A 16,072-nucleotide genomic window follows, 5' to 3' on the forward strand; every position below is an offset into this window, starting at 1 on the left:
GCCCCTTTCTCACAAGGCAAGACTATATATTCTTTCTCCCTCCTGCATCTGGTTGTTTACATTGGAGCCTAAGGAGCCATTACCAGCCCATAGGACAACGCATAGAGGGAATTCATTTAGCCCAGGGGGCTTACAAGCTCGAATGGTCCTAGTGCCATATGGCATTTAGGACCCACTGCATCTGGTAAGTGACCCAACTTATTATCCACTTGGGATCAGAAACTGCTGAGATTTTATCAATCAAGCCTGAGCACGTGCACTTTTTGAACTTTGAAGATTCACTTTCACTAAGGACATTTATACATATTTTTGAGCACAAAAGTCACTGTTTACTCTGGACTGTTTTATTCTCAATTTACTGATTGTGTTTTATTTATTTATTCTACCATTTCATATATTTTTCTAACTAAACACCTATGCACTTTAATATTTATTGAATAATTAATGATCTACTGGATATATATCCAATTTTATTTCATGATATAATTTGCATAATTAATCACAATTTTCGAATGGATATTATTATCCAATAATTCTTACCACAGAATGCGCTGTATTTGGTCTTTCAGACCATTCACCCACAAGTCTATAGCTGACTTGCAATTTGAAGATACAATCTTTACTCAATCTCCTATAGATCTGCCAAAACGAGTTTGGAGTTTTTACCAAAACAAAACACAATTTTTTTTTATCTTGGCAAGTAGGACACTCAAACTACATAAGACCCCGTTCACACTGGGGCGACCTGTCAGGCGACCTGGTCGCCTGACAGGTCGCCTGCCATAGAGAAGCTGTGGACCCGTTCTAATAGGAGTGACACAAGTCGCTCCGACTTAGAAAAAGGGTCCGGAGCTTCTTTGGGGCGACCCGGAGCGACCTGCATTGACTTCAATGATATTAAGTCCGTGCAGGCCGCTCCGAGGTCGCCACCGAAATTCGGGTCGCTCATATGTGAACCGGCTCTTATACTTGCTAGATGTATAGAAGATTGACCATTTATAGTTCAAGGTCTATGACCAACTTTAGTCACAGTACTTGCCGCAGTTAAGCTGCACTGCATCTAACCAAATTATTTTCTTTAGATTAAACCCTTCAGTAATAACTTAGATATGTGCATAATGCTTTGTAGATCAAACATTTGGAAAATTAAGCTGCTGTACCGGCCTATTTCTAAATCACAAAATCAAGCAAATGCATCTGAAAAAAAGTGCACATGTACGAACAAAACTATGGTATATAAGCAAAAATAAAACTTTTGACAAATATTACAAAGTTATACACTACAGTATAATTTAGAAAAATAGTTATGCCTACCTTGAAAGAAAGATACAAAATTCATCCAAGTCACTAACAATCCGTGATCCTCTAAGAACTTTTTGGCTACACTTTGGTGAGACAAAATATTTATAAAGTCACTGACGAGTGGCCAGTACGTATTATTCTTCAGTAATGCTTCCCCACAATTTACTACAACGTGTAAACTGTTTTCTTCATCTGAAACAAAAAAGAAAAATACATAAAACACTATACAAGCCATTTTACCTGCCAGATGATTTGTATAGCTGTCATTCCCAACCACAGATTTATACAGTACAGCTAATACTGCCAGTGCAACCAGCTAAGTGACCTTTTTTCTGCAATATAGTCTAGTACCCTTCCTGCCCTACCCTGGTAATAAGACAGTGGAAGAGCAGCAGCAGTCCCCCTCATCTGGTCCTGTGTACAGTAGTATGTTCCCTTTCAGCCGATGTTCTTACAGCATGTGCATGGCTTAGTGCTGCCTCTCTCATTCAGAGTGCTGCAGTACAGGTGAATAAAAGTCTGATTTCAAGACTTATTAAAGTGGTAGTATACCGCTTTTTGTGACTTTTACCTACAGGTAAGCCTATAATAAGGCTTACCTGTAGGTACAATTAATATCTCCTAAACCTGCACGGTTTAGGAGATATTTGCCCTGCATGCAGCGGCTATCGGCGCATGCGCTCTGAAGGCCTGGCGGACCTTCAGAGTTCCTTGCCGGGAAGCTGCCGGAAAGTTAAAACCCTGCGTGCATGCGTGGGGTGACGTCATCGCGGCTCCAACCACTCATGGAGCCGCCGAACCCGGAAGAGACGCCGAGGGATCATGTCCGCTCCCACAGCGGTGTCCGGGGGTCCGTGTTGGGGCTTCTTTTTAAGGTATTTCAGAATGAGCTAGTATGCGATGCATACTAAGCTCATTATGCCTTTGTCTTGCTGGGTTTTTTTTTTTTGAGTATACTACCGCTTTAAGGTAGTTACACCAGCTGCATTTAAATTTAACAACAAATGCAATAATTGGTGTCATTTTAAATCTTAATCCCTGTCATTTGACATTGCTCTGAGGGCCTTGCAAGTAGTCTAGGACCGAGCACTGCATCATTGATGGAGGTTATAGGCTTTTCCTTACCCAGAAGCGTGGGCTATTTTGCAGTGGTGGACACACTGCATAGATCAGTGTTTCTCAACTCCGGTCCTCAGGGCACACTAACAGGCCAGATTTTAAGTATTACCTTGGGGAGATGCAGACTAGAGTACTGCAATCACTGATCAGCAAATGAGATCACCTGTGATGTATTTTAGTTTTCATGCAAACCTGGCCTGTTAGTTTGCCCTGTGGACCGGAGTTGAGAAACACTGGCATAGAGTGCCAGAAGAATAAAACAGGTTGGGGGGGCGGGCATACATGGACCCATCTTTTTTCTAGTATCAAGGGTCAGCATCAACTTCCTTGTTCAGAGATGACAAATCTGATTAATTAAAAATATCCACACTGGAGTGAGGCAATGGTTACCTGTAAATTAGTCTCCCCCAAACAATCTGGTAGATTTGTGCAATTGAATATTTTACACAGCTCCTATCTAGCACCGATCAGAAGTTTTGTCCCAATTACAGTCCAGTATTCCCTAAATAAAATGCTCCTGGTAGGTTTTACCACATATCCCATGATACAGGGATAATGGGAACAAGAAGGTAAATGCCTACATATTAAAATAGGTTCTCCAGTGTCACTATGCCTCAACCCTGGACATGTTCACAAATACGTTCCTCCCACAAACTGATTGCATGACTTTGGATTCAAGCTAATCCTCTAACCTTTACTTCATGGCTACTTAAAATCAATACTACTCTGCCACTTAAAAAAAAAAAAAAAAAAAAAAAATGCTTGCATAGGATCACAGGGATTGTCCTACCAAGCACCAAAGAAATATGGAACAAATAGCCAACACACCCAGAAACCTATTGCCCCTAATGTATACCCTTTATAATGGAATGACTATGGGGAAACAACACACTCAGAAATCCAACATCCACATAACTTGAGATAACATAGGTGCTATGGATACATTATTACAAACGAGTAAATACAGTGGGTACGGAAAGTATTCAGACCCCCTTAAATTTTTCACTCTTTGTTATATTGCAGCCATTTGCTAAAATCATTTAAGTTCATTCTTCTTCCTCATGAATGTACACATAGCACCCCATACTGACAGAAAAACACTGAATTGTTGACATTGTTGCAGATTTATTAAAAAAGAAAAACTGAAATATCACATGGTCCTAAGTATTCAGACCCTTTGCTGTGACACTCCTATATTTAACTCAGGTGCTTTCCATTTCTTCTGATCATCCTTGAGATGGTTCTACACCTTCATTTGAGTCCAGCTGTGTTTGATTATACTGATTGGACTTGATTAGGAAAGCCACACACCTGTCTATATAAGACCTTCCAGATCACAATGCATGTCAGAGCAAATGAGAATCATGAGGTCAAAAGGAACTGCCTGAAGAGCTCAGAGACAGAATTGTGGCAAGGCACAGATCTGGCCAAGGTTACAAAAAGATTTCTGCTGCACTTAAGGTTCCTAAGAGCACAGTGGCCTCCATAATCCTCAAATGGAAGACGTTTGGGACGACCAGAACCCTTCCTAGAGCTGGCCGTCCGGCCAAACTAAGCTATCGGGGGAGAAGAGCCTTGGTGAGAGAGGTAAAGAAGAACCAAAAGATCACTGTGGCTGAGCTCCAGAGATGCAGTCAGGAGATGGGAGAAAGTTGTAGAAAGTCAACCATCACTGCAGCCCTCCACCAGTCGGGGCTTTATGGCAGAGTGGCCCGACGGAAGCCTCTCCTCAGTGTAAGACACATGAAAGCCCGCATGGAGTTTGCTAAAAAAAACACCTGAAGGACTCCAAGATGGTGAGAAATAAGATTCTCTGGTCTGATGAGACCAAAATATAACTTTTTGAGCTTAATTCTAAGCGGTATGTGTGGAGAAAACCAGGCACTGCTCATCACCTGTCCAATACAGTCCCAACAGTGAAGCATGGTGTGGCAGCATCATGCTGTGGGGGTGTTTTTCAGCTGCAGGGACAGGACGACTGGTTGCAATCGAGGGAAAGATGAATGCGACCAAGTACAGGGATATCCTGGACAAAAACCTTCTCCAGAGTGCTCTGGACCTCAGACTGGGCAGAAGGTTTACCTTCCAACAAGACAATGACCCTAAGCACACAGCTAAAATAACGAAGGAGTGGCTTCACAACAACTCCGTGACTGTTCTTGAATGGCCCAGCCAGAGCCCTGACTTAAACCCAATTGAGCATCTCTGGAGAGACCTAAAAATGGCTGTCCACCAACGTTTACCATCCAACCTGACAGAACTGGAGAGGATCTGCAAGGAGGAATGGCAGAGGATCCCCAAATCCAGGTGTGAAAGACTTGTTGCATCTTTCCCAAAAAGACTCCTGGCTGTATTAGATCAAAAGGGGGCTTCTACTAAATACTGAGCAAATGGTCTGAATACTTAGGACCATGTGATATTTCAGTTTTTCTTTTTTAATAAATCTGCAACAATGTCAACAATTCTGTGTTTTTCTGTCAGTATGGGGTGCTATGTGTACATTCATGAGGAAGAAGAATGAACTTAAATGATTTTAGCAAATGGCTGCAATATAACAAAGAGTGAAAAATTTAAGGGGTCTGAATACTTTCCGTACCCACTGTATGTATGACAAGTGCTTTTGACGCTTGTTAAAATTATAATTTTTTGTACGATGTGAAAAAAATGTCTTAGACAGATCAGCACCCTGCTGCAGCCTCTCACCACATGGCCTTCTACAGATATACAATGCTGCAGACTGATCACTGGGAAACTCCAGGAGACAGAGCAAATGTTCCTTCATGCCTACAGCAGACCAATGACATTACATAAAAAAATTTGAGCTTTTCTAAAAAATTATACAGTTGCTGTATATTGTCAAATATCAGTAATCTAGTCATGCAGATTTGTAAAGTTATTAAAAATTCCAGTTTTTGCAAAGATTAAGAAAATCTATTTTACAGTTAGTTGGAGCAAAATCAGCCAATTCGTGTGTATATTATAATGCAATTGAAAAATGCAAATACAGTGTAAGGCACAAATTGAAATAATTACACTTTGCTGCAGAGACCAAACAAATGCTTCTGATCAAAATTTAGGTAAAGATGTTAACCACCATCCAAGATTTCCAAAGGAGATACTAACGAAATACACTGAAGTGAACATGACCTAGCCTAATGCTCAATTCACACCTATGCAGTTGGCTTTTGGACATTTCTGCAGTGCTTTCAGCACCTGCAATTTTACTGCGATTTTGTTGCGATTTGCGTTTGCATTTTTTTTGGCCAATTTGTTGTTCAGCAGATTAAAAAACGCAAATCGTGGCAAAATTGTGGTAAAATCGCACTACATGCTTTTCTGCAGCTTCTCTACTGAATTCTAATGAAAAAAAAAAAAAAAGCACCGTTTTGCGTTGAAAAAAAAGTCCCTGACCCATTCCAAAAACGCAGTAGCTAAAACAAGCATTGAATGAATGTGTCCTATAGGAAACCATGTTACGTGAACTGTAGTGCGCTTCTGCAAAAAAACACCAAAAAAGTGTGAACCAGGCCTACTAAAACATTTCTAATGTAACAGTACAGCAAGTTGCAGTGGCAGCATGTAGTTGTGTTAGTAGTTTTTCTGGAGACCATTAGATTCTAAGCCCAGATTGTAAATGGAGCCTAGACTTCTCCCTAAATTAAGATAAAAGTGATTGTAAAGTCTTTTTTTTTTTTTTTTTTTAAACAAAAAAAACACATTATACTTACCTGCTCTGTGCTGTGGTTTTGCACAGAATGGCCCGAACCCTCCTTTTCTTGGGTCCCTCTTCTGTGCTCCTGGCCCCTTCCCTCCTGTTGAGTGCTCCCACAGCAAGCAGCTTGATATCGGGGCACCCGAGCCGAGTCACAGCTGTGCGTCCAGTCAGACATGGAGTCACGGTTTGGCTCCACCCCCTTTCTCTCCATATTGTCTAACTCACTTTGACAGCAGCGTGAGCCAATGGCACCACTGCTGTGTACCAGCCAATCAGGAAGGGGGAATCCCGGACGGCCAAGGCACTTGTGCAGATCCCTGGATTGATATGGGGCTCAGGCAAGTATTAGGGGAGCTGCTTCACACTGAAGATTTTTTTATCCTAATGCATAGAACGCATTAAGAAAAAAAAAACCTTCTGCCTTTACAACTGGTTTAAAGAGTTAGTGACAGCTCAAATATTTTCACCTTGACGTTAGAGACATTTGAAATGTCACTACTAGATTGTTTAAAAATGTAGCTAAAATTAATTTAAAAAAAACACAATCAGCACAAGGGACATGGCAGTCAGTAAGATGGGTCTTTTGTGCTGATGCCTCTATTAGGCAAAATCCTCCTCCATCCAGGTTCCTTCCTAAACCCCCCCCCCCCCATACTACAGTTATTATAAATAAAACAGCATCTATGAATGGAGGGGACAGATCATCCGCCCCTCTAACATTCATAGCTCCAGTTTCTTTCACAGAACCTGTAGTTCAGCTTCTATATTGGTGGAGTTGGGCAGAAAGGGCAGGCATTATTACACACCTTTGACAAGAGCCTGCTGCAGCTCCCACAGCTCTATTAACCCCGTGACCCGCCCCTCTCTCTCCTGATTGGCTGGCTGACTTTGAATGGCAGGAGCCAATCACGCGTGCTGCTATCTTATCCAATGAGGAGGGGAGTCCTAGGCAGCTGAGATACTTACTCGTTGGATCACTGAGGCAACATCGCTGGATAAAGATGAGCTCAGGTAAGTGTTGGGAGGGCTGAGGGGGGTTGCTGCTGCACACAGAAGTTTTTTTAACTTAATGCATAGAATGCATTTAGATAAAAAAAAAAAAATGTTTGCCTTTACAATCACTTTAAGTCCTACCTAACCTGTGCTGAGCCCCAGAACCTGTCATTTAGCTGTCAAATGCCGCAGCCACACAATTTTCAGTAATATGCTACCTTGTAATTCACTTTTGATAAGGCAACTTTCCATCATGTATAGCAGCACAGTGACCATAATGTCTAACAGCTGGCATTCTTCTGTCACTTGGCGAGCCAGCTCCTCATTGCTGAAAAGCTGGACACTGATGTGCACAATTCTATTCGACATGGTGTCCGATTCATGGCTTTTCTTTAGCGTTTTCATGATGAACGCATAGTGCTGTACAAATGTTTTTGTAAATGCCATCTGAAAAAAAGAACAACATGTCATGAGTATAAGCTGCAGAAACAAAATTCTCAGTCAACAACTACTGGCAATCTAAATTTTAAATAGCGTTTTGGGCTGTTAGAATAAAACATCCCAAGGGTTTCCTCCATCCACCTCGTTTGTGTGAATGGAGGCTGATCAAAAAAAACACTTACACACACACACACAGTTTATGGGCAGGTTTACTGAAAACTTCAACACTCTTAAATGGTTGTATGTGATCATTTTATGTTTTTATACAATGCAACTTCCTTGAAAAGAGCGCTTTTAGCCAAGCATAAATCCATAACTATTCATGTTCATAACAAAGAAATTAATTCAGGGATAACCTTTCTTTGCAAAGCAAAGTGAGTGTTTTGAGTTTGCAAAGGTTGTATGAAACCTTGGGAAGCAGCTTTTATTTCCAGATTCAATCTACTGGGCCACAGACTCATGTCCATCCCACAGGTATGGCACATAGATACTTACACTGGTACAAACTAGACCAATGTAACGACAAAAAAATTAACATAAAATTCAGCTTTGAGTGCTTTTACAATAAAAATTGGATTTTTGTACTTACCGTAAAATCCATTTCTCTGAGTTCATCGACTGACACAGCGCTCCATAAATCATAACTACTGTGTTATATTACCTCCTCCAGGAGTAGGACAAGGCAGAACAAAAAACACCTGGCTATGTCCATGGGCCGTCCTCAGCTGTTTTATAACCTCCCTCTCTGTTCTAGGTAATCAGTATTAGAAGCATCAGAACTCCATAGAGGGGTGGGTGCTGTGTCTGTCGAACTCAGAGAAATGGATTTTACGGTAAGTACAAAAATCCCATTTTCTCTTTCGTTCAGACAGACAAAGCGCTCCATAAATCATAATTACTGGGAGGTCCAAAAGCAGTGCCAAAAGAAAAATGAGGGGTGGGGAAAATAACCCAAGGCTAAACATAAGAGCCCTTAACCAGGTCACAGGAGCCCCATCTAAAAAAAGGGGATTTTTGTAAGAACTTACCATAAAATCCTTTTCACTGAGGTTCATTGACAGACGCAGCTCTGCCTAATAATAGACTATAGGTTTATGCTCCTCCCACTAGGGATAGGCACTAGGCAGAAAAAAAACGTGGCCACTCCTATAGGGGCTGTCCCAGCAGGCATAACCCCTCAGGCTCTGCTATACTCAAACAGTTGTGTTGCAAGCAGTGACAGAAAAAGACCCCATGACTGAAAGTAGAGGGACGGGTGCTGCGTCTGTCGAACTTCAGAGAAAACTATTTTATGGTAAGTTCTTACAAGAATCCAGTTTGTTCATCGACAGACGCAGCTCTGCTTAATCATAGACTATAGGGATGTCCCAAAGCAGTAAAACATGAGGGGTGGGAACAAGACAGGAACAAAAAACCTGAATGGCCAACATTGCCAACCAGGTAAAACAAAGCTCAACCTGAAACAACTGGAGCTCCCCCAAAACAACGAACCAGTTGCCACCTTGCAAACTTGTAGCACCGACGCCTGATGGCGAAAAGCCCAAGAGGCACTCAGTGCTTTAGTAGAATGCACCTTCACTGGAAAAGGAGGAACCTGACTCTTCAGTGAATAGGCCTGTACAACCGTCTGATTCATCTGGAAATGGTTGCAGCAGATGCAGCCAGTCCCTTACCAGGTCCATCCGTAAGGACAAAAAGAGCGTTTGATTTTCTGAAGGTCGCAGTGGTCTCTAAGTAAACCCTAACAGCCCGGGCATACTCCTTAGGATGCTGAGGTTTAGGACAAAGGGAAGGCAGGACAATGTCTTCATTTAAATGAAAATCAGAAACAACCTTAGGAAGGAACAACTGGTTAGGTCGAAGCACCACCTTATCGCTGTGAACCACCAGATAAGATGAGCGGCAAGACATCGCCGCCAATTCAGATACTCTGCGGGCAGAAGTGATTGCCACCAAGAAGGCAACCTGAGGCAAAGCAAGCAGCGAAATCTCCCAAATTGTCTCAAAAGGAGGCTTTTGAAGAACAGACGGCACCAAATTGAGATCCCATGGTGGTAACGGGTATTGCAGCGGAGGCGCCAAATGGCGCACATCTTGAACGAATGTCTGGATAAGGGCGCGCGTGGCTAACAGGCGTTGAAAATAGATAGCCAAAGCCGAAACTTGGCCTTTGATAGTACCCAAGGCCAACAGCTGTTCAACCCCTTTCTGCAGAAAAGTCAAAACCCTGGCAATAGAAAACAAGCAAGGATGCACTTTCAGCGATTCGCACCATGAAATGTACGATTTCCACGCATGATGTTCGATTTCTCGAGAAGTCGACTTCCTAGCCTTCAAGAGAATAGGAATTACAGACTTAGAGAGACCCCTATCTTTCAACACCTGACTTTCAATGGCCATGCTGTTAAAGCCAGTGACTGTAAAGCAGGATGGAAGATCGGACCTTGAGACAACAGATCTTGCCTGAGAGGAAGTCTCCAAGGGGTACCGGTGGCCAATCTCATTAGGTCTGAGTACCAAGACCGACGAGGCCAATCTGGAGCCATCAGAATGACCGGAATGTTTTCCACCTCTATCCTGCACAGAAGACTCTGCAGAAGTTTCAACGGGGGAAGTGCATAAATCATTCGATACTGATCCCAAGGAGCCACCAGGGCGTCCGTGGCATCAGCCAGAGGATCTCAAGACCTGGTTACGAATCTCTGCACCTTCTTGTTGACGAGAGGCAAACAGATCAACCTTAGGGGGTCGAACACACAGTAGGTGAAAAACCGCCGGGTGTAGGGACCACTCCCTTTGATCCAACACCTGACTCCTCAAGTAGTCCGCCTGCCAGTTTTCCACACCTAGGATGTGTACAGCAGAGGGGGCTGAAACAAATCTTTCTGCCCAAGTCAGAATCTCGGCCACCTCCTTGGCCACCAGCACACTCCTGGTGCCCCCCTGGTGATTGATGTAAGACACAGCCGTGTCATTGTCTGATTAAACCCGAACCGGACAATCACGAAGACGTAAACATTGATCGGAAGTTTTGACTCTTCTACCGTCCAGGTACCCGGGGCACAAAGCTTCCCCAGCACCCCGCCCCAGCCTGTCAGTCTGGCATCCGTGGTTACAACCAACCAGAACATTGGAAGGAAGGGCTTGCCGTGGCATAGTGCTGGAGACTGCATCCACCACAACAGAGTAGACTTGGTGTTGTGGCTCAACCAAATCCACCACAACAGAGCAGACTTGGTGTTGTGGCTCAACCAAATCAAGGAGTCCAAGGACTTGGGATCCTTGTTCCACTTCACCAGAATCTCGCTCATGGGTCTTGTATGGAACTGAGCAAGGCGGAACCGCTTCAAAACGTTGACACCATTAGACCCAAAGCTCACATGCAAACACTGAGGGAAGAAAGATTGTTGTCCAACGTTTGAATCACCCCCTGCAACTTTTGTAGCTTGTCCGGGGGAAGGAAAACCTTTGCCATGGCTGAATCTAGAGTCAGGCCTAGGTACTCCAGTCTCAGGACCAGAGGTAAAACGCGGATCTTTTGCAATTGATATACCAACCGAACTCTTGTAGTGTTCGGACAGTGACCTCCAGATTCTCCAACAGAACCGAATGAGAGTCCGTTCTCAACAGGAGATCGTCCAAGTATCCCAGTACCGTAATCCCCCTCCGGCGCAGCAATGCTCACACCAGAGCCAGAACCTTGGTAAACACCCTGGGAGCCAAGGCGAGACCAAAGGGTAATGCCACAAATTGATAATGCTGCTCCGTTACCGCAAAGTGAAGATAACGCTGGTGTCCAGTGTAGATAGGGATGTGTAGATATGCGTCCTTGATTATGTATTGAGGCCAAGAAATCTCCCTGATGGAGAGACGCCACTACTGTACGGATGGACTCCATCCGAAACCTCTGTACCCGCACAAAGCGAGATGCTCCAAATAGCTTCTCCCCTATAAAAGGGAGATCAGCAACAGCTTTTTTAGAAGCCTGGTCAGTCAACCAGCATTTCAGTCATATCAGGCGTCTAATAGCAACCCCCACTGCTGATGTCCTGGTCACCAATAATCTAACAGTTCCAGAACTACAGGGGGGAAGCTGTGTCATTTTCAAGTTGCTCTTTAGCAACTTCACCCATTCAGTAGCAGTCTGTGCTATGAGTATGTTCACAATGTTAGCTTTTAACATGTGACCCGTTACCATATGTACATGGCAAGATCATTGCCATTGATTCCTGGCAGGAATTGCGGAAGAAGCCTGAGCTGAGGATGACACTGTCCTTACTGTGGCCCTTGGACACCTGCAACGTTTGCCAGAGGAACCCATGATCTCTCCTCGAACCTCTGTATCCTCCTGTGGAGCCGAACTGCTGAAGGAGCTACATGTAGAACTGTGCAAACAGAACTGTCTTGAAGGTGGATACCACCAGACTCAGAACCTGTCTATTGTGACAGCAGCCGGTGAATCACGGCCTGCGCTTCCTAAAGTTTGTCCAGAGGAAGGACCACCCTGGTCAGAATTTGAATCAAACCTAGATAAATCAATTCCCTGGACAGGGATAGGGGGGACCTTAGGTAGTTCGGACATTGCCTGAACCTTTGCAGGAATTAAATCCGCACAAGGAGACTCGGGACCTAAAAAATATGAAAAGAACAAGCTTTGTCCCCCTAACTGGGTACCCCCAAAAGAATAATTTCGTGGATCCCCATGACGCTCACGAAGGATGTCCACGAGGCCGGAAACCAGCGAAGATATCCCCCCACCACAATAATGGGGGAGGGCAGACTGTCATGAAGGGGTCTTGTCTGCAGGTCCGGAGAAAGGATGCTTGGAACCTCCTGGGGAATATTTGAAAGATCTATTTCCCTCATTCTCTGTCCCAGAAGCACCAAATTATTTTCTATGTGCTGAGAAGGTGGGCCCCTGACTGTGACCAGGCTTCTTCTCTTTCCTAGACTATGGCAGGAAGTTACCCCCCCCAATACCCCTAATGATGTCATCCAGGGTAGCCCCAAACAGGCGATCGTCTTAAAAGGGCAGATCAATGCGAGTTTTCTTAGAAGCTTGGTCTGCAGACCAATTCTTAAGCCACAGCACGCGCCTAATCACCACTGCTGAAACAGAACGTTTGGACAGCAACGGAGATGTATTCAAAGCTGTAGCACAACAAATAAAATGCAGCCCATAGATCAATTGATCTGCTAAATCAACATAAGCAGTGGGGACCTGCTCACCACCCAGGCTCTGGTGCAAAAGTTCGGCCCATTCAGTTAGGGTCTGAGACACCAGGGCTGAGGCAAAGACTGGCCACAATGTCGAACCAGCCATAGTAAACATGCTGCGTGCCACAGCCTCCGCTTTCCTGTCAACCGGGTCCTTAAGGGACAGGGATTCCTCTACTGGGATCATGGTAGCTTTGTTCAACCTGGAAAAAGGGGGGTCAACCACTGGGGGACTAGTCCACTTTTTTAAAAGTGACTCCTCAAAAGGGTAACGTACAGCAAAATGTTTGGGGGCCACAAAAGGTAATTTTGGTTGTTCCCATTACTTACAGGAAAACCTGTCAAAATAAGGCACATAAGGAAACACCTTTGGAGTGCGAGGTGACTTATACATATGAAATGACACAGTCATGTCCGTGGCTATATCAGCCACATCCTCCATTTTTAAAGTCTCACGCACTGCAGTGATAAATGCGTCTACTTTTTAATTCGCAACTGCGACCATGGAGGAATTATCCTCACTATCAGATGAATCTGGGGGAGTGATATTAACCGCCCCTGGACAGGCCGCATCCATTGCAGCATCAGTCTCAGAATCAAATGAGCCAGACTGAGTATGGAAAGGCGGGGAACGCTTCCTCCTGGGTCTTTGCCCACACGCCACTTCCACCCGGGACGCTAAGGACAGCAGAACACCGTCAGTGCAACCATGGAAAGCTAGGGTTCCAAGGGACCTGCCACCTCCATAAGGGGGGTCAGTGGGGGAGATGTGACCCTGAGGCTCCATAAGGAAAGGAAGACCTTGCAGTACAAAAACGATCTTTTGGCACCACAAAAAGATCCCCCCCCCCCCCCAAGGCTCAGGGTACCTATTAGCAGAGCGAGAGATAACGGGGACCCCCAAGGACTCGCCCTACCGATAAGAGGTGCGCAGAGAATTCAGACCCAGCATCACCATGGACGCCATCCCTGTTCATATGTCCCAGGCACAGGAAGAGGAAACCGAGGAGGAAGAGGAAACAGGAGGAAGGGGAGGAACTTTGGCATCCCCATTAGGCTTCGGCCGTCTCTAGTGTCTCCCGGAATAAGGGAACATGGCCCCCGTGACATCATTGGGCTACACAAACATGGCCGCCAGCTGGAGACCAGCCAGACTAATTAAAAATGGCTACTATAAGCTACAGATGCTGATGCATGCTGCCAGGATCTTTCCTGCGTCCTCTGCAAAGCTGCACCCTGTGCAAGGGGACCCCCCCTGAAGGTAGGACACACATTAGGGGAGACTCTGCTGCACACTCTGCAATATACCCACACTGCAAACCGTAGGGCATGCACTTAGGCGTCTCCTAGACTGGGACCCCTCCAGACTACCAGGGAGTGGGGATAGCAGGAGAGACCCCCAGGGGTCTTCGCTGCAGCCTCTGCCCTGGGACCCCCCACCAGACTCCAGGTCCAGATAGGGGGGAAAGGGAGTGGGGGAAGCCCAGCTCACTGAGGGACATAAGGATGGGAGAAGGGATCCGACCATCCCTGGAGGTTACCCGCATCCACCCCAAAAAAGACGCCAAAAAGGGAGAGGGGGGGGGGGGGGGACTGTACCTGCCCTTCCATGGTGCAGGTAATGCTCCAGGCAAAATTCCTTGCCACCGAAGTAGGGGAGCTGTTGGCCAAGGGACTGCTGCGACTCAGACCCATGACCGGTCGTATGCTACCCTGTGAGACTTTTGACTCACCTGCCAGCCTCTGTCCCAAGGCTGTCGCGGCCGACCTAGCACGTAACTGCGGTCTGCACGCCTTTGCTGGCTGGGCTGGGGGGACCACTGGATCTAGATTATACAGCCTGTTGCCCAGCCAGGCGGTTGATTGTAGATCTCCAGAGAGAAAAAAAAAAAAAATGTAAGGAAGGAGAAAAAAATTTGTAGGACCAGAGATCCCAGTCGGGAGCCTAGGTCCTTACTCCTGTCTAGACAGATTAAAACTGATTACCTAGAGCAGAGAGGGGGGTTATATACCAGCTGAGGACAGTCCATGGGGGTAGCCAGGTGTTTTTTGTTCTGCTTAGTCCTATTCCTGGAGGAGGCAATATAACCCAGAAGTTATGATTTATGGAGCAATGTTTCCGTCGAATGAAAGAGAAATTTTAATTTTCAATGTAACAAAAAGAAAAAAAAAAAAAGATCTGTACTGACTTTTTTAATTCTCTACTTTTGTTTATGTTCATTACATGCATGGGGGAAAAAAAAAAGAAAAAAAAGGTACCTCGTTAGCTGAGTGTTGAAAAGTAGACATATTAAAGGTTCCCAATATTACCTGTCTAGTCAACAGATTCACTTTGATAGGGTTGCTAAAGCCTAGGCAAACGTTCACAAGTTTTGACAAAATGGTAGGGATGGCCTTCTCTCACCACAAACACACGCATGACAGCACTTACTGCCTTTATACTATCACCAAACTGTGTGAAACATGGGGACGCCAAGATTTTACAGACCAGTCATTTTGGTTGGTGGGCCTGTCTCTTCCTGTGCCTTGTGCTACTGGCTCACTTAAAAAAAAAAAAAAAAAAGGAAAAAAAGCACAATGATTTGACATAGATCATTCTTGATTCAAGATTCGGTTTACCTTATATCCTTGATCAGGCAGCATATTCAGTAAAAATGTAACCATCTTTTGTGGAAATTCATACTTCACTGTCCAAAATAACAATTCTTCAAGAAAACATTTATGTTTCAATACATCCATAATAGACTGATCTGTAAACAATTAGAAGATAAATGAGACGTGAGGTACATGCCAGACTGCGCTATCAACATGTTTAGCAGAAAATACAGTTTAGAGCTACAGTTCTATCTACCATGCTGCTATACATAGGAATAAACTGCATATTAAAAATGTATTTGTTTTATATTAGTTAGGCAATGTAAAAGTCAACATCAAAGTGGGAACAAGTACTTACAAGCCTGTTCAAGTTCCTGAGCGGCCTCTCATCCTTTTTAACACGGAGAAACCCTTTAAATAACTTTCCAGTTTCAGGGAACCCCTGCTAATACATATATTTCTATCTACAGCTTATGGTACATTGGCATTAAGGTCACGGAGAAGAATGTTCCTTGCATTTGTGGTTATTTGGAAGAATCCCAACCTTACAGACAGCTAAAAAGATAATTGGTGTTTATTGTTTCCGTGGAACCCTGGTTGAGAAAGGCTGTGCTAGAAAATACCTGAATGACAAATTACTAGCTGGAAATCCGATTTTTGTAAATGTGCACTACAGTATGTCATTGTTCA

General features: G+C 44.4%; 1 protein-coding gene across 1 annotated transcript in view; it reads right to left on the reverse strand.

Moving 5' to 3' along the window:
• UBR3 (ubiquitin protein ligase E3 component n-recognin 3) overlaps positions 1-16,072 on the reverse strand; it is a 390,465-nt gene that overhangs the window by 271,883 nt on the left and 102,510 nt on the right. Inside the window, exons 7-9 of the mRNA XM_082260312.1 lie at positions 15,407-15,537; positions 7,348-7,576; positions 1,315-1,494 (exon numbers count right to left, since the gene is read on the reverse strand). Coding sequence (XP_082116438.1) covers positions 1,315-1,494; positions 7,348-7,576; positions 15,407-15,537 — 540 coding nt within the window. The remainder of the gene's footprint in view (positions 1-1,314; positions 1,495-7,347; positions 7,577-15,406; positions 15,538-16,072) is intronic.

The sequence above is a fragment of the Pelophylax lessonae genome (genome assembly GCF_965119305.1).
Source record: "Pelophylax lessonae genome assembly, chromosome: 6".
NCBI classification, from domain to species: domain Eukaryota; kingdom Metazoa; phylum Chordata; class Amphibia; order Anura; family Ranidae; genus Pelophylax; species Pelophylax lessonae.